General features: G+C 51.2%; 1 protein-coding gene across 1 annotated transcript in view; it reads left to right on the top strand.

The window, feature by feature from the left end:
- Positions 1 to 23,120, top strand: part of EPS8L2 (EPS8 like 2) — a 65,072-nt gene that overhangs the window by 11,299 nt on the left and 30,653 nt on the right. The window contains exons 2-3 of the mRNA XM_040558797.1: positions 9,399 to 9,463; positions 10,302 to 10,357. Of these exons, the coding sequence (XP_040414731.1) occupies positions 9,420 to 9,463; positions 10,302 to 10,357 (100 nt within the window). The 5' untranslated portion in view covers positions 9,399 to 9,419. The remainder of the gene's footprint in view (positions 1 to 9,398; positions 9,464 to 10,301; positions 10,358 to 23,120) is intronic.

Raw genomic sequence — 23,120 nt, 5'->3', positions numbered from 1 at the left:
AAACACTCTTCCTTTAGGAGGAGGCAGTGGAAACGTCCATCAATCTCAACACCCCTGTCTTACTCATGAACTAGTGGCGTGCAGGAGTCTGTTTACAAGGCAAACTCCTCCTGCCCCTCCTGAGGGTTGGTGAGGGACCAGCCATGCCACCCAGACATCCTCCGCTGAAGCATTTCTTCCCTGTCCAGGCTGGCACTAGCCAGGCAAGCAATGTTCAGGTTTAAGTGTCATGGTCCTCCTGGGGCTAAGGCCTTTGCTGGGAAGCAGTGTGGAAAATGCATTTGTCTGCCAAATTTATCTGCTAGGTCACCTGTAAAAGCAGTAGCTGCAGAGGCTGGCTTGTAAGGATTGTACGGTAGTAGGTGGAGTCGCAGCATACCTACACATTAAAGCAAATGTTTAACGAACTATTAATGCACTTGGGTGGTCAGCCCAAAGCAATCACCACTGCAGTGGCCAGTCACTCACCAATCTGCACGGCTGCGACTGGCAATAAACCACGGACACCCCTGGGGGATAACAGGGACCACCCAGGTGTCAGTGTGGTGTCAGGACAGTCGGCTGACGGCTGGACCAGCTACTACTTCTGGAAGAAGTGGTTTCGCTTTCCTTTCTTAAAGTCCCAGCACAAAGAAGAACAGCTTGTTGTGCTCTTGATCAGAGCCTTAACACCACTGCGTGAAACAGCAGGGACGCAGATGGGAACCTTCTCCTACACCTTCCCCATCGCCCCGGCTGCTAGCCCATCCTGCCACACCGGTGCCAGCTCTGCTGGCAAAGCTTTCAAACTCCTTCTAGCCCAGAAAAGCCGAACGAGAAAGGAGAGGTGTTCCTGTTGTGCAGTGAGGAGCACGTGAGGACCAGCTCTGGGAGTCAGCGCCTGCAGCCAGCAGACATGAGCACGCTGCCAGCTGCGCACAGGGCTTTGGTGCTTTGCCTGGAGACAGAGGCGATTCAATGCCCTCCTTCAGGCTGGGCTGGAGCAGAACAGGGCAGCGCCTTGGGCTGTGATCCGTCCTGCTCTGGAACATGACACACATGCAGTCACTCCCTGTTTTTACTGGCCTGACATTCGAGTCCTGATTTCTATGCAGAGAAAATAAAAAGGATCCCTTCCAGCAACAGAGGCGCAGTGTCAAATCCTTCCCCCTTCTGAAAATCACAGCTCTAACCCCCTTGCTGCCCTCTAACCCCCTCATTCCCTGCCCGACTCTCTTTTCCCGATGCCCCATCTGCCAGCAGCCGGACAAGGGGACAGCCTTTGCTCGCAGAAGGTGTGGGCACAAAGGAAAACAGGCTGGAGGAAAAGGCTACAAAATTCCCCACACCACTCTTCCCTTCCTGGGAATCCTAAGGAACTCGTGTTGCATTTCTTCCCAGTGGACTCAGAGCACGCTTTGTCCCATTGGGATAGTTTGGAACTAGGACCTTTTAGTTTACACCATTTTAAAGAGCTTTCATACAGCATGCACTCCTCCACCTCCCTCCATGTTTCCAAAAGCATCTATTAATACTTGGCACGCTATTTCTGGGCTGGATTCTGAGGCTTGCTAAACCGCAGCCCAAGCACAGGTAATGCTCAGCTTGGCAGCCCTGGAGGAGCCGGGCTCAGCAGAAGCAGCGAGCCCAGGCCTGCTCTGTGCTTTTCTGTGGCTTCTGTGGGGTTTCTCCAAGAGAGAGGAAAAGCGTGAATTCAGGAGCTGTGACTCAGCCCGGGGACTCTGCCCACACTTCTTTCAGAGGGGCAGCAGAGGTGGAGTCAGCTTCCAATTTTTGTCCCAAGATCCTGGCAATTGTGGCTATTTGTGCGTTCTCCCTGGATATTTATAGGGCAAGGCACTGTCTAGACTTGCTTTTGGTTGTTTCTTTAAGGGGAGTTTTACCTCCTGGCAGGAATATAAAAGCTCCTAGTTTGGTTCAGCTTGTGCGGAGAGCCTTCCTCTCCCACACCGGCCTCTGTGGGCACCCAGAGCCTCCAGCACTGCCTGGGCTCCTGACCTGGGCCTCCACTAAGGGCTGTTTGCAGATCAGCCACGGACTGCAAACAGCCACACACGCGCGTGTGTGTATACAGGTGTGCTGCAGGGGGATGATTTCCCATCCTTTCCCTAGGTGATCCGTGAATCTCACATTGGGAATTTGTAAATATTGGCACTTCTGCTCCACGGTATCAGTTTGTGTTTCTGAGCATCAACACAAGCTTCCATTTCAGCCCCATGACGGATCAATAGTGCAGACAGCAGATGTGTTGCCTCCAAACTCGTAGTGCAAGCTGGCAGGGCTGTGTGGCCCGCAGGGACCGCTCATGCCAAGCCCAACTGCCGGACAAGCATGTGGGTGTTCCACTCTCGATGCTGGAAAGTAGGCCTGTTTTCTCAGGAAATACTTTTTAAGCACAAGTTGGTGTTTCTGAGGAGGTTGGTGAACAAGGCACTGGCTCCTCGGTTGTGATCCTCAGTGATGGGTATAAGTCTTATCCCATTTGGGCTGAGCACAGAAGGGCACAGCATATAAGAAGGGGAGAGACTTAAAAAGCAGCAGTCAGGGCCCATCAAAGTAGAGGGGTAGCTATAGATCGGAGGTGTCTTGGTCTAAAAGAGCTGCTCCCTGCTTCTTCCACGGAGGCTGAAGAAGACTTGGTTCTTCTCTACCTGGGCCTATGTGTTCACTAGCTATACAGTGAGTGACACACCAGTCCCAGCTGGGATTTGGCTAAATCCACAACATCTTTCTGCCAGCAACTGATGTCACTGACCTGCTGGGCTGGGTTGTATTTATCCGGGTGCTTGTCTTGTGGAGAATCTCTGCAATGTGAAAAATCCCGTGTGCAGAGCAGGGAGTGTTCCTTCCAGGCACCCAGCAGGCTGTACCCACTGCCTGTGATTCTAATGACTGTAACACCTACGTGCTGTGCGTACCCTGATGCTATGAATGCATTCGGGCTCACCTCTTCCATAGGGGCTAGCATCTTCCCAAAGCGCCCCGTGATCTTGAGTGGCTCTATCACTGCAAAGATGAAAACTTGAAAGGGTGCCATGGGTGGGAGGGAGGAAGCAAAAAAACAGGACTCATTGCTTTCCAAAACATGGGGCTCTGTAAAGACATCTCAAAGAGGGCAGATAATAAAGGGGACTCCCAGGGAGTCTCTGAGAGAGATTGTTTGGATGCTTTTCCCTTCTCAAAGCAGGAATCACCAGCAACAGGTTCAAATGGAGTTGTGAAGTTTGGACTTGGTCTTGCTGAACCACCTTGATTTGCAAGGCCTGATTTGAAAGATGGGATTTGGAAATTTCAGTCTTAAGAGGAAACAAGAGCCTTGTTTGCTTGCTCTTACAAAGCAGCAACAACAAACGTGGCATGTTCACTTGCTTCTTTGCTCTGGATATGGGTTTCCCCTGATGCTATCTGACTAGCCCAAACATAGGTTTTTTAGGAGCGTATGCTCTTGGAAGAGACTCTACAGAACAGGCTTGAGTTTCTTTCAGTGAGCCCTGCCAGACTTCCTTACTGGCAGGTTCAGAAAAGCAACTGAAGGCAAGAGAAGGGTGGGTCCTTCATAAGGATGCTGGACCGGGACACAAGAGACCCAGGTTAAATTCTCAGATTTGCTGCAGGCTCCTGGGTTACACCCCACAAGCACTTTAGAGACCTAAAGCAGGCCATGTGAATTTACAGCTCTCGGGTGCCCCATGGGGAGCACTGAGCACACACCGCAGAGCCTCCCCAACACCACAAAGCTGTTTTGTTAGTGGGATGGCGTGGGATGTTGCCCCTTCTGTCTGCCAGCTCCCCCACGTTACCACAGCAGGCAGGGCAGATGATGGGAGCTGGAGGGACGCTCACAGGAGCTGTCTGGAGCGTGGACGAGCCAAGCAGCGCAGGACACGTCCTGCCACAGTGCCTGTGCTCCCCTGCTCTTGTATACATGACAAGACCTAGCTCCGCAGGACAGGCCGTCAAACAGCTTTCATCAGTGTGACATTCCCTTACAAAAACACCCAGCAACTCTAACAGACAGCGCTTTGTTGTCCTGGGAAGTTAAAAAGATAGCATCACGAGGTGGACAGCTAATGTTTCTAACTTTCTAACTGATGCTTTTTGCTGCTTGCTGAGGCTTTTGCTTATCGAGCACCTCTGCCTGGCCCATCCAATCGGCTGTGGCTGCCTGCACAAACAGCAGCATGCTGCCGGGGATCCGTGCCCTCCTGCCCTGGGGCAGCCTTTCCATCATGTACATTTCACCCATGCCCAAGCCCCGTCACCTGCTTGGTGTTGCCTTCCCTCACCATGTCCCAGGGCACTTCATGTGTGGGGCAGAACAAGGCCATTCCCACCACCAGCTCTGTGCTGCATGGATGGGGCTGCCTGGACTGCTTCGCTTGTTGACCTCAGTCCCCTTGGCCCAATCTGGTCAAGAAAAGCTTTAGGCTATGGACATCAAGCCCTATTTGGCCCCTTTTTGGTGACACATTGGTTAAACCAGCAGTATTAGTACAATGGCTCCAATTAGGATAATGTTTCAGTGCAAGTCCACAGGCATTTTGGAAGTCCTATCACATCTAGCAGAATTTTTCAAGGTCTGTTAGAAGTGAGTTAGCCCATGCACAGAAAAGCTTACTTCTATACCTAGGTAGCTTGTTGGGTTTTAAGGTTTTGGAGATGGTTCTTAAACTCTGCCCAGCTCAGGAGTAGCAAGTCCTACCAGACAGAGCAATGGATGAAATGCAAGGTTGAGGTTTCTTTTCCTTCCTCTAGAACCAAGATGTACATGGTCATTGACGAGTTCTTTCCACCTCTTCATGCCACAGTTTTCTTGTGCATAAAACAGGTGAAGTAACTCTAGTCAGAACTGCACAGAGAAAGAAGGTTCTTTTTTTTTAAAAAAAAAATATTTTTCCTGAAAGTTTCTGAGATTTGGCTTCATCCCAGCTTGGAATGAAAATGGAATATTTCAAAAATTTCATTCAATACCAACTTAGGGAAAATCGCACTCAAACAGCTCTTACACATAGATGAATATATTTTGTCCTTGATAAACATCAAATGCAATCTAGCTGACATTAAAGTATACAATCCTGCTGTTTTAACAGATGTAAAATTGGAGATCATTTCAGACTGAACACATCAAATTTTCCACTCACAAGTGTCTTAAGTAGAGCTTGGCCTTATTTTTCTTCTGCTGCTCCAGCAAAACCTGTTACATTTTGCCCAGCGTTTCTCTGCTGCTACAGCTATGTATTGTGACGGGCTCTGACAGCAACAAACCCTCTCCAGCCCACTCTGATCTCAGTCTTAAAGGTGCTCTTAGACCCATGAGGAAAAACACTTGCAGGCACTAGATGCTGCTATTGTTACTGGTATTCACTGTGATTATGATTAGAATTGTACTGGCCCTAAAAATACACGAGTATTTCCCACTTTCAAGGCGTCCAATCTTCACCCAGCATTTAGAATTTTTCACAATCCCTTTCCATTTGCTTGAGAACAAAAACAATACATGACCACAGCAGACGAGCGGGAAGTATTCCTGATAAAAATACCGTATGACAATCGCAGTGATCAGCCCACAGAGAAGAGAGCTATTACTTTTTCCTCTATCCCAGAGCTTCTCCACCCTTGCAGGGGTGCAGCTCCCTCTTCAAAGGCTCAAAGAAAGTCAAAACAATGCATGGCCCTTTTCCACTTACTATAAAAGTACAGAAATGTAGCACAGACAACAATGACAGGCTCCTATCGTGAATGTGTGTGTGTCTTTGGGAGGATATTTGACCTTCAAGGGCAAGGATGTCCGGAAAGTCAGGGAGTGAGATTTCCTTGGCTTTAAAGCACAATGCTTCACCCACCTCAGTGTCCTTCAGCACTGGCTTCCACTGGTCTCCCTTGGGCCCCCAGTTCAGCACATGGGACCTCTGGGCATGGCTTGGGCGGACAGAGATGTGGGATGGAGGCTTTACAGGATCACTGCTAAATTTGCCTCTTGCTTCCCTTCCTTATGCATGCTGGCCCCACTGGGGAAGGAGGAGAAAGCAGCCACACCCTGCAGGGAGATAAGAGAGAGATCAGGAACCCTCTAATCAGGAGAGCATGAGCACAGCTGAAATGACAGCAGGGAGAAGACAACATGTGCATCGGGGTTGCAGGTTGATGGAGCTCTTAGGGATGTCACCATGGGGACGGGGAACCCAGGAAAGCAAGCTGCTCGGCCACAGCCCCTTGAGCTTCTCGCTTCTTGTCCCTGGCTCCATCCACATTTAGAGGTGATGTTCTCTCAGCCACTTCTTCATCTTATTCAAGTCTGGTTGTCTCTCAATTTAGCAAAATAATTATAAAGACTCCAGCCCCTCAGAAGTGTGTCCTCCCCCAGTCAACCAGCCAGGATTCAATTAATATCAGACAATTTAAACTGAATTAAAAGGTCTGGCACAAGCATCTGTCCTGGTTTAATTTGGTCAGCATCACACCACACCCTCATTTTGCTTAACACAAGTTTGAACAGAGACATGGTCCTTAAAGCAGCATCAAGAAGGTTAAATAATGAAAATAGCATGAATAAATAAAAAGCAGGGAGCCCAACAGGATAAAGACCTGCTGACTCGGCAGGCGCTCGCACTGCTCCCTGTTCCGTGCCCTTGTTCAGGTGCAGGCAACCTGGAAGCGAGCACAACCTCCCAGCAGGCGAAGGGAGGGGGGCACTGGCGGCACTGGGGTTACTGTAATTACGAACAAGGAGATGGAGCAGGGATCACTCAGGCAGATGGGTCGGACAGAGCAATTGATATCAGCACTGCTGACATTTCATGCTAACGCATTGCAGCTTCTGCTCGGCTAAGCAAAAGCCTGTTGGAGCATCAGCGTATAAGTGGCACAAAACCCCTCGTGCTGTTTCCTGGGCGGCGGGTTGTTCCCATTGCACACTGCAGGCAGCACGTTGGCAGGTAGTTCTGGTAACTGCAAAGGTCTAGCGACACTTCTACTAGCTGAGGTACACACTAGCTCATTCTGCCTTCCTCTAGGGAGCCCAGCTTATTCCCTTAGGTATTTTCTTATTAACCGTCAGCAGATAAAGAATTGGCCCATTTTATGGCTGGTCCTGTTCTACCCCTGAGGCTGAGCAGTGAATGCTGCCATTCCCATTCCTCTGGCAGCAAGGCAGGATTTGGCCAGACGGATTCTTCTGAAAGCAGGACCAGATCCCCTAGAGTTTGTCTTTTTCTTGTGAAGGAGAAACCAAAAGCAGCATGTCCTCGGCGATGACCCTGGTTCCTCCTGTTGTTTTTTACATCTGGGGCCTGGGAGCAAGCTCTGAACTCCACCAGCCAAACTCGGCACTCCCTTACCTTCTGGAGTAACCTGGATTTCTGCCCATTAAGGACACGGCCCTGCGGCAGTAAGTGAAAGGGAGCCAGAAATATTACATTAATAAGCAGAAACGTTCCCAGCTCTGATCATTAGCCATGGGACTAAAGTGCTCAGACAGTATAAAGTAAACATAAGAGAGCTGGGTTTATTAGAGCACGTTCCCTTTTCCAGGTATCTTATGCTAATGTACACAGAGATCTGAGAGATAGGAACCGTTTGAGGACTGTAAGAGGAAACCAGCAGACAGCTATTAACAGAGGAAAAATTCACAGGTACCTAAGGCTGGGCACAGGGACGGGTTTTCTTACGCTCAGAGAGGTTGGCAGAACACCAAGTTTCTATTCTAACATATATGAATTTATAGCCACATTTGTGTGTGCATGGACTTTGGTGTCTGCCAAAAGAGAGATGAAAATGGGAATTCAATATATGAAAATGGGAATTTAATATACTATCTACAAATTGCACTTCAAAGTAATTTCTACCCATGCCTTAGCACTGAGGAGCATTACTGCGATACAAAATAGGCTGAAAGCCATCAGGCTGAGCCCAGAACATGCTAGGGGAATCAGTGTGAACACAAGCGTGTGGCTGTGCAATGGTAGTAGCGGCGTGCCCGCATGAAGTGTGCGCACAGGCTGTGTGCCTCACCTGGAGAGCTGTATCACCACAAAGCACATCCCTCTGACGTGTTATAATCGGTAGGAAAGCTGTGAATCTGCCCTGACCTCAGGGCAAAACGCACAGAGCAAAATACCACAAGCGAGCGTTTCCAACACGAGGAATAAAACCGGATACCTAGGGAATCTCGGGCAGTTCTGCTGATGATACAACAAGCCCTGCAGCAGAGACAGTCAGCCTCCTGTTGGGAAATCCCAGATGCCAGGGATGACTCCAAAGTGTTCCCCAGGGATTGCACACAGATCGAGCCTAAATTCAGTTAAGCAAAACCTCAGGGAGGCAGTTCTGCACGTGCCAGCCAACTTGAAAGGTCCCATTGCAGGAGCTCCTACTGAAGACAGTGATTAATGCCTTTCTTCAGACCACCAATGAGTATTTTAAAGCCATACCTTTGAATTCTGACAATTTTATAATGAGGCGAGCGGGATCTGACCCAGGAGAAGGAAAAGAGGCGCTGAGTGCACAGCCCACACACAGGTGCCTCCCAAGCTTCTTAAAAGGGAATAAAAAACCTTGAAGAGTTTGTCTTGGCTTTCCTTCAACTCACGCACTAGAACTGAGGTGGATATCTTGGATCCCAATACGAAATGTCCCCCAAGTTTTTATTATACCTTGTTTTCCTTTCCTTTTTTTCTCTTGCAGTTCTGCTCTCAGAGCAGCGCCTGCATCTCTCTCAAGCATTTTCTCGTTATTTATAATTCTCATCAGCAAAAGGAGGTGAAATATCAGTGCTAAGCCTGCCTGCCTCTCACCAAGTAGCCAGCCAGTGCAATAATTTTTTTCTCCATCCTTATGCTGCCGGTGGAGTAGTCTTTTCTCTAGTTGGGGAATACGCTGGGTAAGGATACTTTAACAGCTGGTGTAGAGCCACATGGCATAAGATAATGGCAGTATGTGCATGAAAAATGACTCAGGACACTTACCATGGTGAGCACACGGCCACAGTGATCTGTGAGCCTGTTAACGGCCTCAGACAGGCCATAAAGGCAAAGGCCTCGTCAGGCCGTGCTAAACCATCATCAGGGCTGCGTTGGTAGAAGGCGGCTGTGCTGAGATGCCACGGAGTCTGGGTGTGCCTGCACGGGCTGGGTGAGAGGGTAGAGGTGGAACTAGGTTTCAGAAAGGTTGTGTCATCTTCACCTCGGCCCAGGTCAGAGCTGTGACAAGTGTCTGAGCCACGGGGCAGAGACCGGCCTGGAAACCCCACTGTACCCAACTGACCGCTCTCACCTGCTCAGGCTGCTGCCTGGGGACCCCAAATCAGAGGTGAGGAGGGCACCATGCACACGGATAAATCATCTGAGTGTGTGATGGCTGGTTTCTGATTGCTAACCCCGTGTTCTCTGCTTCCGCTGCAGTTGCCTGTCCTGTGAAGCGACATGAGTCTCAAGGGATCCCTCAGCAGCAGCCCTGGCTCAGCAAAGTAAGGATCTCCATGGTGGGCTCCCTCCATCTCGTGGCTGGCACCTCTGCTCCTTCCCACCACCTGGGGGGATGCTTCTGGGGGTCCCACCTGCCATCCCCTGAAAATTCCAGGGGTTTGTTTCACCCTTCCTGGGCACCTCACAAGCTGTGGTGGTACCCAGCATTGCAGCCTCTCACCTCACGGGCACGTCCTTCCTGCACACTCCTGGTCTCCAGAGAGCGGGGTACAGGTGTAGGAGTGCTGCCAAGCATCGCCAGCACCCAGGGGGACATCGTGACAGGAGCTGCCAGCCACCCCCTGCCTCAGCCATGGCGCCTGACACCCTGAGGTGCTGCTTTGATCTTCCCCTGTTCCCACAATTCCCTCAGGCTGAGCACTCCCACACACAGCCCGGGCAGGCAGGGCAGGGGGAGGGATGGCCTTACAGGGGATATAACCCATGCCTGGCGGCCTGACACCCCAAACTCAAAGCATTTTGTGCTCAGTTATGTCCTTGCACATTTTACAGGGGCTGTGTTCAGTGTCTGAGCAGCTGCAGTGGGTTTTAAAAGGGTCCATTAACAAGGGCCCTAAGGCCTGGCTCTTAAGCTGCCTTGGGTTTAGGTGGACTCCGTGGTAAAATGGGAGTTCTCCTTTTCCCTGGCACGGTCAGAGGAGCAAACACAGGCGATTCGGGGCCATAGCATACCAGATAGCTGTGGTGAGGAGGGCAGTTCTGCTCTCCTTTGGGATTGCCATGGGGCTGCGGTGACGATTGCCGTGTGCATCGCACGTGAGAGCAGATGTTAACAAGGTTAACAAGTGACGGCTGATTTCTGCCTTGTCTCTCTTACAGTGGCAGCATGGGCAGAGCGGACGGAGCCTCCAAGCTGAGCGCAAAGGACCTGTACGGTAAGTCATGCCCACAGACATGTAGGGTTTGCTATAGCAAGGGCACCTCTGGAGATCTGGAGACAGCTGCTAGGGAGCTTTAGGCTGGTACTCAGCCTTGTGTATCAGACCTCCACGCACAGCAGGCTGCCCTGACATGGCAGTGAAAACACGCCTTGCCTCCATGCTGCTGTCTCCCACGTGGGGCACAGTGGTGATTTCGTGTGGACAGATGAGCAAACGCAGGCACGGCTTCCTCTCGCCCCCCACCCGCCACCCAGATCCTCTCCAGTTATGCTATCAAGATAACTCCATAAGGGGCCCAGCAAAGGAAAAACTGTCCTCAGCATGTTAATGATTATACTCTTTTAACTACTCGGTGAGCCATGAAAACTCCAGTGCCCTTTGGCTGGTCGGAAGCAGAGGGAATCGGTGGGATCGGCGCTTGTGCAGAGTCTGATCTGCTGCTTGTCCATAAACCACTGGAGCTCCAGAGGAGCCAGCGAAACACAGGCTGAGGAGCAGTAGAGAACATTTAGGAATCAATAACAGTTCTTCCTGGTCTTAGAAGCTCTCTTAATGCATCCCAGGTGAAGCCCTGTCCTGTGGGGTATGCTGGGATGGGCAGAACAAGCAGAGAGCCGTGTCAGAAGTCATCCCCCTCAGATGCTCTCTGAATAAGGAGAAGGGGTTTTGTTGGGGGGAACACTTGCAGCTTTTAGGGAGCCCAAACCTGCAAACGTTCCCACCAGAGAGCTGTCAGTTTGCCATGTTGATGTTTGCACTGGGTGTGGAAGCGCTGTGACAGCCCCTTGTCAGGGAGCTTGTATTTGGTTGGAAAGCTCCCCTTGGTGCTGCAAGGCGAGGGTGGCTGTGTTTGTCCCTGGAAAGTGCTTTTGGTCGCTGGATGGCTTTGCCTGGAGTTTTATCAGTGTGGAGTGGCCTGAAACTCTGTCCCCCAAATGATGGATTTCGAGAAGAGGGCACTGGTGGGAAGGTAGGGACTGTACTTAGAGGATGAAGTGTTAAACACAGGAACTGCTAACTTTGATTAGCTGCAAAGAAGTGAAACATGGGAATAAAGGTGGATGAGCAATTTAATGCTACTGGACAGGGCTACTTGTGGCCTCGATGCTGCATGATGGGCAGGTGCCAAGAGAAGGTTTGAATTGTGTCTGTCATTTGTCTGGGGATGAAAGGACATATGTTAAGCCCAGAAAGAAGAGAGAGGCTGAGGAGTGGCAATGTTCAGGTGCTGCTCTACTCTGCACGCAGGACTGCCATCTCAGTCGAGCTCGTCTTGCCTCTGACAGCATCATTTCCTTTGCTGTGCTCTGAAAGCTCTTGCAAATCTTGCAAATCAGGGTCTGAAACATTTTAGTTGCAAGGTAAATAGGAAACTGTACAGAGACATGTGAAAATGAAACTGAGAGTTGAAAACTGGCTTGGAAACAGGGCACGAGCTCAGGTTAGCACCCACTGATGGAGACAGCCCAGGGCTCTGAATTATCAGGGTGTTGGGGTGGGATCTAATTGTGTGCACAGGACTGATGTGGCAGCATCTGGTGGTGAGTACTGCCCACCCTGCAATGCCTTCATCGTAAAAGCAAGCAAAGGGAAAGGGTGAAAAACTGCTTTGAAACCAAACACTTTCTCAAATAAGTCATTTTAAATGCTGAGTTACACCTTCACATCTTCAAATTTTATTTATTTTTTTTTGCACGGACACACCCCAAAAGCAAATTTCAGCAAGAACAGGACCTCTCCCACCAAATTACAGCAAACCTCAAATGAGTACTGTAAGTCCAGAGGCCAAATCCTCAAGAGGAATTAAATCAGCGGCCCCTGATTTCCCTCCCGCCTCAGCAGGGCACTATGAGGGCTGCAGTAATTTACCGCAGAAATCAGTGGCTGTTGGCTGGCTCGGCTCCGTATGCACAAGCACGTCCGTGGAGTTTATGCCTGGCAGAGCTTGAGACTTGCTCACTAATTCAGCGTGCCTTTTCCAAAGGACACTCAGCGTGTGTTAAGCTGATATTTAAATGTTTGGGTCCCCTTCCCACTTGAATCTTCCCTCCCCCAACATCAGTTTCTGCTGTGAGCTGGCACATTTGGGGGTGGAGGGCAGGCAAGAACTAAAATTCCAGGGAGAATTATGTTTCATAATGAAACAAATCACATCAAGCCGAGCTGGCCTTGATTATGTGATTATGATGCTGCTAAGGGACATGCAGAGCTTAGGAGACTTTTTATGTTTCCGTTTTTCTCCTGTGCAGTCAGGCTGGACCCTCAGCCTGTGCACGCTGTCAGGCCTCCAAAGTCTGGGTGCGATGAGCACACAGACATCTGCTGCATTTAAAGCTCGCTGGGTAACGTCCTTCTGCAGATCCAAAGCACACAGATGTCTTAGATTGGATATTAGGAAGAATTTCCTCATGGGAAGGGTGGTCAGGTGTTGGGGCGGGCTGCCCAGGGAGGTGGTGGAGCCACCATCCCTGGAGGTATTTAAGAGACGTGTGGATGTGGCACGTAGGGACATGGTTCAGTGGTGGACTTGGTAGTGATGGTTGGACTTGACGATCTGAAGGGTCTTTTCCAACCTCAATGATTCTGTGACTCGATAGCATGCAGCTCACAGCGCCCAGGTCCCAGCTGCTGGGCCACGCAGATCCGCAGAGGTGCCAGCCCCTGAGGAAGGTGGCTGCCCTGGTGCCACAGCTGGCCTGCTCTAAGTACTGTGACACCAGGTACATGGCACAGCACCAAGTCTTTTACGTTGTGGTGAGCGCAGAGGGATGCAGAGAGACCCAAATCACCAGGGAATTCTGCAGCAAAATGGCTTACAGCCCTGAGATATCTTCCCCCAGCTCTATCTCTACCAGAATCTCCATCAAAGCTCTTTCTAGGGTGCTCAGCCATCCTTGGCGGAGTTGCCCGGCTGTCACGGGAGCCGTGTTATCCTTCCCACCCCCCTTAGCAGAACAGCATCACATTTGCTCAGCTCCATGTTCTGGAAGCATCTGTGGCTGCCCGTACAGAGAGCCCCAGCTCAGCGGGCAGCAGGGGGAATGGCTGTCACCTCTCAGGTTGCCACCTTGCTCAATGCACAGCAACTGGCTGAATAAATGTTAATGCGTACCATAAATAAATTAAGCCGCTTCTCCGCTTACCGGCATCTCTTCTGAACCCAGATGAAAGGCTGTGGGGGGGAAACCAGCGTGGGTCCAGCAGGAGCCAAGGGAAGGGCTGGAAGGGAGGTGTCTGTGCATGCTTGCCACTCCTTCCTGTGGCGATAGCCGGGTGGACATCTGCAGGCACTCATCCAAGCTGCTTTTGTGGATTATCGGATGGTGCTGTCTCTCGTGAGGGATCAGGCACTGTAACTGGGAGGAGCTGTATAGAGTCGAGGGGAGTTTAATGGTTACAGCGGGTTTCACACGGGGCTAGGAGAAGGAAATGGCCCTGCAGCAGAGCTCACTTCTTTTTAGTGCCGAGTCTGTCCCTGTGATGCTCAGCTGCTTTCTGCCCTGACAAGAGCCGGCGCCAAGCCGCCCACCTTCCTCGATACGCTCATTTCTGGGAAAGACCCAACCTTGGTGTGGCACAGGGCTGGAAAAGGGAGTTCAGGGCATGAGCACTGCCGGTGGCCTGAGTTAGGCTGGAGAAACCCGGAGCTGCAAGGCGGCAGCGTGCGAGGCGCGATCACTTGACACTGCATGCCTCCCGTAACCCAAGAAAGGCTTCGGCACTGTAACAGGACACGGGATGCGAACACAAAGACAAGCACCGCTCCCGCCGGGCCCCGGGACAGGTATCATCTGCCTGGGGAGCCGTGGGGAGAGGAGACCCCTGAGGTGTAGGCAGAATAGACACAGACACAGACACAGATTTCTAGGTTGGAAGAGACCTCAAGATCATCGAGTCCAACCTCCGACCTAACACTAAGCACTCCACTAAACCATATCGCTAAGCTCTACATCTAAACGTCTTTTAAAGACCTCCAGGATCGGTGACTCCACCACCTCCCTGGGCAGCCCGTTCCAATGCTTAATAACCCTTTCGGTAAAGAAGTACTTCCTAACATCCAACCTAAAACTCCCCTGTCGCAACTTTCGCCCATTCCCCCTCGTCCTGTCACCAGGCACGTGGGAGAACAGACCAATCCCCACCTCACTACAGCCTCCTTTAAGGTAACTGTAGAGAGCGATGAGGTCTCCCCTGAGCCTCCTCTTCTCCAGGCTGAACAAGCCCAGCTCCCTCAGCCGCTCCTCGTAAGACTTGTTCTCCAGACCCCTCACCAGCTTGGTCGCCCTTCTCTGGACTCGCTCGAGCACGTCCATGTCCTTCCTGTAGCGAGGGGCCCAAAACTGAACACAGTACTCGAGGTGCGGCCTCACCAGAGCCGAGTACAGGGGCACAATCACTTCCCTAGACCTGCTGGCCACACTGCTTCTTATACAGGCCAGGATGCTGTTGGCCTTCTTGGCCACCTGAGCACACTGCTGGCTCATATTCAATACGCTGATGGTGAATGACTGACTTAGGTTTAATGGTCACAAGCCAGCTCCTGGGGGTCTCTGCAGGCCTCCTGTATCTCCTCCGGGGGCTGTATGGGGAAGATAAGACTGGACAGCTCCCTGCATGGCCCCTGGCCTGTAATTCCTTGCCAGTTGCTCTCCCATGTCCCCACTTGCACCTTGGGTGAGCACGAGGTGAAGCAGGGCCTTGGCGAGACACCTTTACAGACAGGGCTTGTGCCAGCTCAAGCAGAAAGACAGAAACACTGACTGGCTACCGCCTTTCTTTCCGTAAAGTTAGCAGGCGTTTAGCAGCCCAGTTTTTCTTGCACACTCCTCCCAAAGGACTTGCTTACTGCTTGCCCAGGATCTCGAGCACAGGACAGGGCGCAGGGACACACAGCTGTCTGCCTCCAGCGGCTGCACCACCGGGACCAACACATTTCACCTTTTCCCTGCTCCCGCCCGGTGCCAGCATGGTCTGAAAGCTGCTCAGAGGAGGGAGTGTCCCTGCCGACGTTTTCCCAGTGCAATGGGGCAACAGCAAGGAGCTGAAATACTCCTGCGATAGGTGGAGAGAAAGGCAGGACAGCTTTCCCACCTGCTGCTGCTGTTGGCTTCCCCAGCCTGCCGCAAGAAAACCCCCGGGCAGCACTGATCTGCTCACACGGGTCCGAGTCAGAGCACTGCCTGAGACACTGGCTCCCCATCTCCCCCGCCATCAGCCTTGAATAATTCCCTTGTCCGCCCCCCAGCTCCCTCTGTGCCACTTCAGCGTCTTTCTTCACGTCCCCTTTCCCGCCCGAGATTCCAGCTTCAGATTACGCCGGCTCCTCTCCAACGCTGCCTTGCGGGTGAGCCTTTTATTTAAAGCCTGGAAACGTAATACTCCAGCTGGAAACAGGGCTGGAAGAAAGCAAGTGAGCCAGCATTCCTGGTGGTTCCTGCGGACCAAAACCCGGCGGTGGCTCAGCCGGGAGGCGAAGGCTCTGCTCTGGGTGCTGCTGGCTCAGCTTGGCCCTGGCTGCTCCGAGTAGGCAGCCCTCATGTCCCCATCACAATGCTTTTGGGATGGCAGCTAGCAATGGGGTCTGCAGAGAGGCCTTTCCCCCTCTGACCCCACAGTGCCTGGTCAGCCCTTTTTCCTTGCCGCTTCAAGCCTGCTGAGTGCAATTTCTCTCCTTGCATGGAGGATCTGCTCAGAATTTATTCGTAGGGACATTTTCTTGAATGGAAATGGGTTGTTGGATGTGCCCAGGTACTCTGGGAACAAACGCTGGATTAGTTACTTAATGACGACAAAAACAATAGGGGAAACTTTTTGTTATGAGTGGTTTTTGGTTCTCAAGTGAAGCAAATTTGTCAGTTTGTTTACTTAAGTCAAGGGCCTGATATTCAAAAAATGTCATTACCGGCTACGGGGAGCTTAGAAAACATCATTTTGAATTGTTTAGTGAAAAATAACCTGGCATATTTCTTCCAGCTCTGATGTTAAAGGAACAGGAAATGCCTCTGCCTGTGAGTTTCTCAATAGCCTGCTTATTTTCTGCCGAGCGGCTGCTCAGGATGCTGCTGTCCGTCCCTCGGCGTGCCGGGCACAGGCAGGCAGTGTTACTTGATGTGCACAGCCCGTGCCCAAGGGTCAGGTTTTTATTTGCTCTTCTAGAGTGGGTTGTGTCTTCAGCTAATAAAAGAGGAATGTGAGCAATTGGGCTTGAGCTAGTGGCAAACATTAGGCATGCCAGGGAGGAATTTAGCCTCCTGACACCGACTAGCTGCCAACATGCTATCAGACAACAGCTCCCCGCTGCCCGGCCCATTCACACCCCCAGCGTCAATGAGAGCCTTCTCATTCACTTCAGGAGCTTCCAGATACCGCGTGCCATGTGCCACCCAAAAGGGGTAGCTGTCCCCACAGATTCCCAGTGTCATGGCCACTGTTACTGACAGCCTCTGGAAGTTCAGAGAGGACCGTGGTGGTGGCAGGAAGGACAGGGTGCTCGATGCTTTGGAAGAAGCTGCAAAGAGGCTTCCGAAATGGAGCCTAGGCAGTGGCTCTAAAGCTTTTGGTAGCCTTTCACTCCTGCTGCCTTTCTCCTCACTTCTCAGCAGATCTTCTTGCAATGCCACACTTTTACTTAGTTAGGGCTTAGTTACACAGTTAGGGCCGAAGGCTGGCTCTGCACTGGGGCGGCTTTGCTGACACCATCGCACCAATGCAGCGAGGTGCTCCCCTGTCAGACACTACCCCTGCCAGCAAAATTTTCCTCTGGCATTGCTTATCCCAGCTCCTACGTGCAAAACAAGCTGGTTGCAATGTTATTCCAACCTCCTGTGGTTTCTCCTTCCTTGAAATACTCATGCGGTGTGGAGGAGTGCCGGGCAGGCGATGGCACGGGGCAGGCAGGAGCACTACGTCCTACACGCTCTCCCCTGCGCTGGCCAACCATGGGAACCCCCGAGCAGGGAAGCTCCGGCAGCAACAGAGCCTGCAGATGCCTCAGGGCCGGGAGCCCAGGCGCAGCAGGTCTGTGCAGTGCCCGAAATCAGATCCTTGACTAACCCTGCAGAACCTGGAGCGTCCTCCCACTCGGCGAGGAAGCAGGAGCCTGTTGGGTCGGCAGAGCTGCACACTGCAGATGAGCGATCAGACTGCCAGATCAGATCTGGCCTCCTGCTCCCATCCTGGGAATGGATGCTGTTTCGTAAGGCTGCTTTATAATGCAGGCCTGGCAAATTTGCATAATTGCCATTAGCATTCTGAAGCATTTGCTGCTTCGTTTCTCCTCTGAAGGGCTGTGTCCTGACCTGTTGCTTTGGCAGAAGAACCATCTCATACTACATAGGCAGGTTACTATAAAGAGCGCGTGTGCTGCTAGATAGTAAAATATAAAGAAAATATAAAGAATTGGCAAGCTCCAGAAGGCAACAGGCAGGACTTTCCTCAGGCTGCTCTAATGGACACAGGGAGGTCTCCAATGCAATGCAGTGGGAGGGAATCAAGGAGAGGTCTTTGGCTTGGTACTGCCAATGATAACAAACCAATCCTATAGATACCATAAAACATAATGCGCAAGAGAGCATAAGTACTATCAAATGGGAATGGCAGAGCCAAATCTGCTCAGGCTCACTCCACTTTTACACCAGTATCTCAGCTCTGAATTGCATTGCACTGGATCCTTACTCATCCCCTGCAGTGTCTCAGCTTTGTGTCCGTGTCTTTCACCAGGGCTTTGAAACAAAGCTCAGTGCTTGAGCAATAGTCCTGACTCTTGGGTCCCTTCAAAATCCTTGTAGGATAACAGCCTTTCTAGGTCTGTGGTCCCTGTTGCCCTGTGGTGCCAGCCCCTACAGAGACGGATGCTCTGCAGCTGCCGCACTCTCACCTTGCCAGCACAAGGTGGCCGAGACCTGCGGCGAGGCAGTTCGCCAGCCATCTCCCAGACCTGACCCGGCAGGGACAGGGGGACAGACTTTCTGTGCAGTCTCCCTCCCACGCCCACACCAGAGGTGGCTGTGCTCCCCCACGGTTGTGCAAGCGTGGGCTGCATGTAGGGCAGAAGCAACGACACCACAAGGCTATATCGTATCGCGTTTCACTTGGCTGATATTACTCCTTGGTTCCCTACAGACTGCTTCACTGATGAGTTGTCCGTCCCCCACATTTTCTACAGAGCCTTCCACCCAGCAACAGCAGAAAACAAATATGGGGAGATGCGGGGAGGATGAGGGAGGATCCTGGGTGATAAAACTCCCTAATTAAGCAGCGAAGGCTGTGCACAGAGCACAGGCTGGGGCCTTCGCAACGCTGGTGCGAACGGCTGCGTTTGTCACAGCAGCACCTGTTTGCACCACAAGTGACTTGGCCCTGGCGTACAGCAAGAGCGTGGGCGAGTTTTCGTTTATAGCAGAAATGAGATTGCAACGGAAGGGCAGAAATGGCATCTCGGGGCTGAGCTTTGGGACCCTGCCTGTAACTGACCTGTAAGCCCTCATGAGGGTCAGCAGAGCACCACGGTCCCCCCTCCGCCAGCAGGAGGAAAGTGCTCAAATTCCCCCAAAACTGCTGGAATGCTTCGTGTCACACTTAGTGCTACAGCAGTCCTGAGGCCCTTCTGCCCTCCTCTGTACTACTCAAAATCCCTGTTGAATTTAACCAACTTTAACCCACTGGACAGAATTTATCCCACTAGGCGATCTGTTGTGCACACAATGTGCCAGGTTGAAGGGAGTGTTCACAGCCACATCTCAACCCCTGGAAAAAAGGGTGTTGCATGGAAATGGGGAGGGAACTTGGCACTTAAGATGTGTTTTGACTTCCTGGACTAAGCCGATAACCCCATTCCTCCAGGATGTGAGTTGATCGTACCTTCTTTCTCAGTAATTCCTGTCTTTCATCCTTTCCACTCCTCAACGTAAAGCCAAGCAAGATGCTCTCCGTTCCAGCCAGGACTTTTGTGTGTTGCCACTAGATTTTCAGCACAGCACCCAGTTTTGAGTCCATTCTGAGTTGGCAAAATCCACCTTGTTACCTCTGCAGTGGTCTCAGCTTTTTCCATTTCTTCATGTGGCCACTGGTGCCAATGGGAAACATCATTTCCGCAGTGCTGTTTTTTCTGCGAGATATTGGTGACAGATAACATTCTTCAGAAAATGGCTTTGCAGTTTTTCCCACAACTCTGGGTATGAGTCCAGATGAAAGCTAGCTGCTTAGGAAAAGACTGAACTGAATTCAGTTACAGAATCATTTACACTTTTTTTCCTGAAAGGGGTGTCCTAGGGCTCATGGGACCAAATCTCTCGAGGCAAGAGATGAGACAATTTAATGAAGAAATACAGTTCTGCATGTGTGAATATCCCACGTGGCATCCGTGCTTGAGTCATTCAAAACTTTCCAGAGTGTCTGTGCCAGACATATAGCAAATGTTTAGGCTCAGCATGACGCGACTGTGAATTACTTGTCATTGTTTTCGAGGCTGCAGCAGTGGGTCGTACCCACCACCTCTGGCCTGATGATGATCCCCACGTTATGAGGGCTTTTTGTTGCCAGACACCAAAAGCAAGGGACAAAGCTCTATTGTTTTCCCGTCTCTTCGGTTCTCTTGGCAGACAGAAGGGAAAAAGTACAGCAGTGGTCACTGTGGGTCTCACGCCAGCTTTTATCACCTTCAGATGTTTGCTGTACTTGTGCCATGGCCCTGGAGCTCTCATGCCCTTTGCAATCCAGCCTGTGTTGCATCCCAGTAGCCCTCCACCACAGCTGCCTCTAAAGGGAGAGGTGACTCATTTAAAGAGGTGCACGCTGGTGTCTGTGCTGTGACAGCAGCTGCCATCCGATCTCAGGAAAACCGTCTTTATATTCCTGTAACTCTTATTCATCACATGGGGATTATGCAAATTCCCTGCCTCCTGGGGATGCGGTATGGATTGGGTAACGTTACCATGCTCGGATCTTCTCCATTGCAAGACGCTGTAGAAATGCAAAGTATTCTAGCATGAGAGGTGTCAGATAAACTGGGAGGAAATTGCTACTGCTGCTAGCGCGCCAGTGTTCATTCATACAAAATTAAGGAGATGGAGGACAAGGCTATGCAGAAGGGCAGTGTGGGAGCCGCTCGGACACGTGTGCTATTTTCTCATGTCTTTTCTGGAAAAGGGAGTTCATCTGGCTCACATAAAGGATCTCCTATTATCCACAGAGTTAAACAGCCACAGGTCTCCATGTGGGCATCACTCTGTGTGGCATATTTGTTTCAGCCCAGCATGACCAGAGCCAGGTTTAAGCTAAGGCAAATAATGATGAGTCCAGAGAAAGGCCTACAGTGTTTCATCACACTTCTTTGAAGTAAATATACCAATAACACCCTAACTATTTCTTAAAGCTTCCACATCTCAGACAGATGTGACCTAAGATTGCCTATTTTGTCATTTACAGCCCAGATCCTTACTTCTTCCTGCATTTAAATCAAAACTGAGCACTAGAAAAGGACATTTCAGTGTTTTGCACCTCTGCTGCCCAGAAAAGCCCAGCTGTTCTCAGGCTGTGAAGTTTTATTTTGAGGATACTAGGAGGAAACATGAAAGGAAAGGTTTCCATGGGCATAGGGGCCAGGTAGAAGCCAACAAGGAGAGATTTCAGGAGAAGGAAGAAGCAGACATCTTAAAGTGAGGGACAGGAAAGAGAAAACACCCCCTTCCTCTGCCTGGGCAGCTTCTGGGATGTCGCTTGAATGGCATCCTGAGACAAAATAGAGGCACATTGTTCGAGTTCTGTGGCTCTTAAATGTAATACCCCCAGGGAGAATGAACAGAGGGAGTGTGAACCTCTGCATTTCCCCACCACACGCCACCCATGCCTTATTTTATTTCTTGCTGTCAGGTTTGTGCAGCTCCAGCTCTGCAGCAGCACCTGGCACTGGGCCTTGCCACAGACCCCTAGTGGGAGGGATGTGAGAATCCTGGCTGATGGCAGTGATTGCTCCCGAACAGGAGCAGGCAGAAACGCCTGTCTGCCTACCCCTCAGCCCACTCTGGCTCACAGGCTGGTGGAGAGGGAGCTCCAGGCCCCCAGCACTGGCACCGGGCTACAGGGCCCTCACCAGGGCTGGAAAAGGCTGAAGGGACCTGTGGCTGGGCTCCCTCTGTAAACCCCATCTCCCCAGTATCCACCAGCTCTTGACACTGCTCAGCACCCTTCCTTTCAGAGCTGAAGATGTTTCCTGTCCTAAAGTAAAAATCCTTTGTTTCCAGACTGACTGCTTCAGTCTTTTTCCACTCCCTTTTACAAAGGAGTGGACGGGATGTCTTGAAGTCCAAATTTGCCTCCATCCCACACAGATGGGATGTTCTCATTTCCATTAGTGTCATCGATGTACATCAGAAATGCTTGGTGAGGAAATTGAGGTTACTGAGACAAAAAAGTTACTCACATGAGACACAACTCCCTGCGGATGTGTGTTGCCGCGTGCCCTGTTCCAGACCTTGCCCCACATTTGAAGTAGAGCAGACTGCAATTAAAACGTACGGCAAACGAAGTGCCATTGACCCTTCAATGTGAGCCTAAGGTGGGAAGTGGCCGTGCTGAAATATTAATTCATTTCCTCAAGGTCACTCTGGGAGCTAAGGGCTGAGCAGGGAGCTGTGCTGGGTGTCTGAGGTCCTTCCCCGCCAGGCTGCCCTCACCCTGCCTCTGGCTCGGTGGTCGCAGTGTAAAGGCTCTGGCCTGGAGACCTGGAGCCTCGGCCGATGCCTAAGCCAGTGTGCCCTCTGAGAAATCGTTTCTACCTGTGCTCAGCAGCCACTTCAATGCTACCAGGACTTAGCTGTGGAGGGAAAGCATGCTACTGTGTTTTCAGTGACAGGCACAGAGGTACAAGGATGCCCAGAGAAGCTGTGGGTGCCCCAGCCCTGGAAGTCTTCAAGGCTGGGTTGGATGGGGCTAGGAGCAACCTGGTCTGGTGGGAGGTGTCCCTGCCTGGGCCACTGGGGGTTGGAATTTGATGATCTTTAAGGTCCCTTCCAATCCAAGCCATTCTGTGGTTCTGTGTGATTCTGTGAAGGTACAAAGTACACGGGTGTCCTGCCAAGCTGATGAGACACCTCTCAGGCTTGAAAATAAAAAGGGTTAGAAATCTGTTGCTATCAACCCTTGCCAGGCTTCAAACAAAAGCACCAGCATCCCTTTTCATTTCTGTCCTCTCGGGGCCCCTCTTTGTATGATTAAGATGTTCCTGCATCTGCAGGCAGTTTTGCTACCAGTGCTCAGCACTGTGTCTTTGCAGAAGTACCACGAGGGGCTCAGTTTAAAAGCTCTTCTGTGCTGGAAACTTTTGTTTCGCCAGAGAAAGATGAAAATCCCAAGTTAAATCCCACAAAAAGCAACCCCTTCAGGCCAGCGCTTGTTCTGGAGAGACACCTGCTGGCAGAGCCTGCAGAGCCCTAGCTGAGCTCTGAAACGTGTTCATCCTCCCTTCTGTCTCGATGGAAGTCAAGCAGAAATAAAAACATAACAGAGGTGCAAAAGAGGCCAGGGGAAAAGGTTCACGCTAAAGGGGTGGAACTCAAAGCAAGAGCGTGCTGCGGACATGCACTTGTCCCAGGGCCTGATCCCAGCTCCACCACCCCTTGTGTCTGACCAAAGCAGAGCAGTCACAGGGTGACAGCGCTGAGCAGTAAAACGCTGCACAAGACCAGCAGTGTAATATACTTGAGAGATTTGAGCTTGTTCAACCAGTTTTTAACTGCCCTCCCTGCCAGCCCTCTCATGT

This window comes from Cygnus olor, chromosome 5 (assembly GCF_009769625.2).
Source record: "Cygnus olor isolate bCygOlo1 chromosome 5, bCygOlo1.pri.v2, whole genome shotgun sequence".
Taxonomy (NCBI): Eukaryota; Metazoa; Chordata; class Aves; order Anseriformes; family Anatidae; genus Cygnus; species Cygnus olor.
This window is presented reverse-complemented; position numbering and strand designations above follow the sequence as displayed.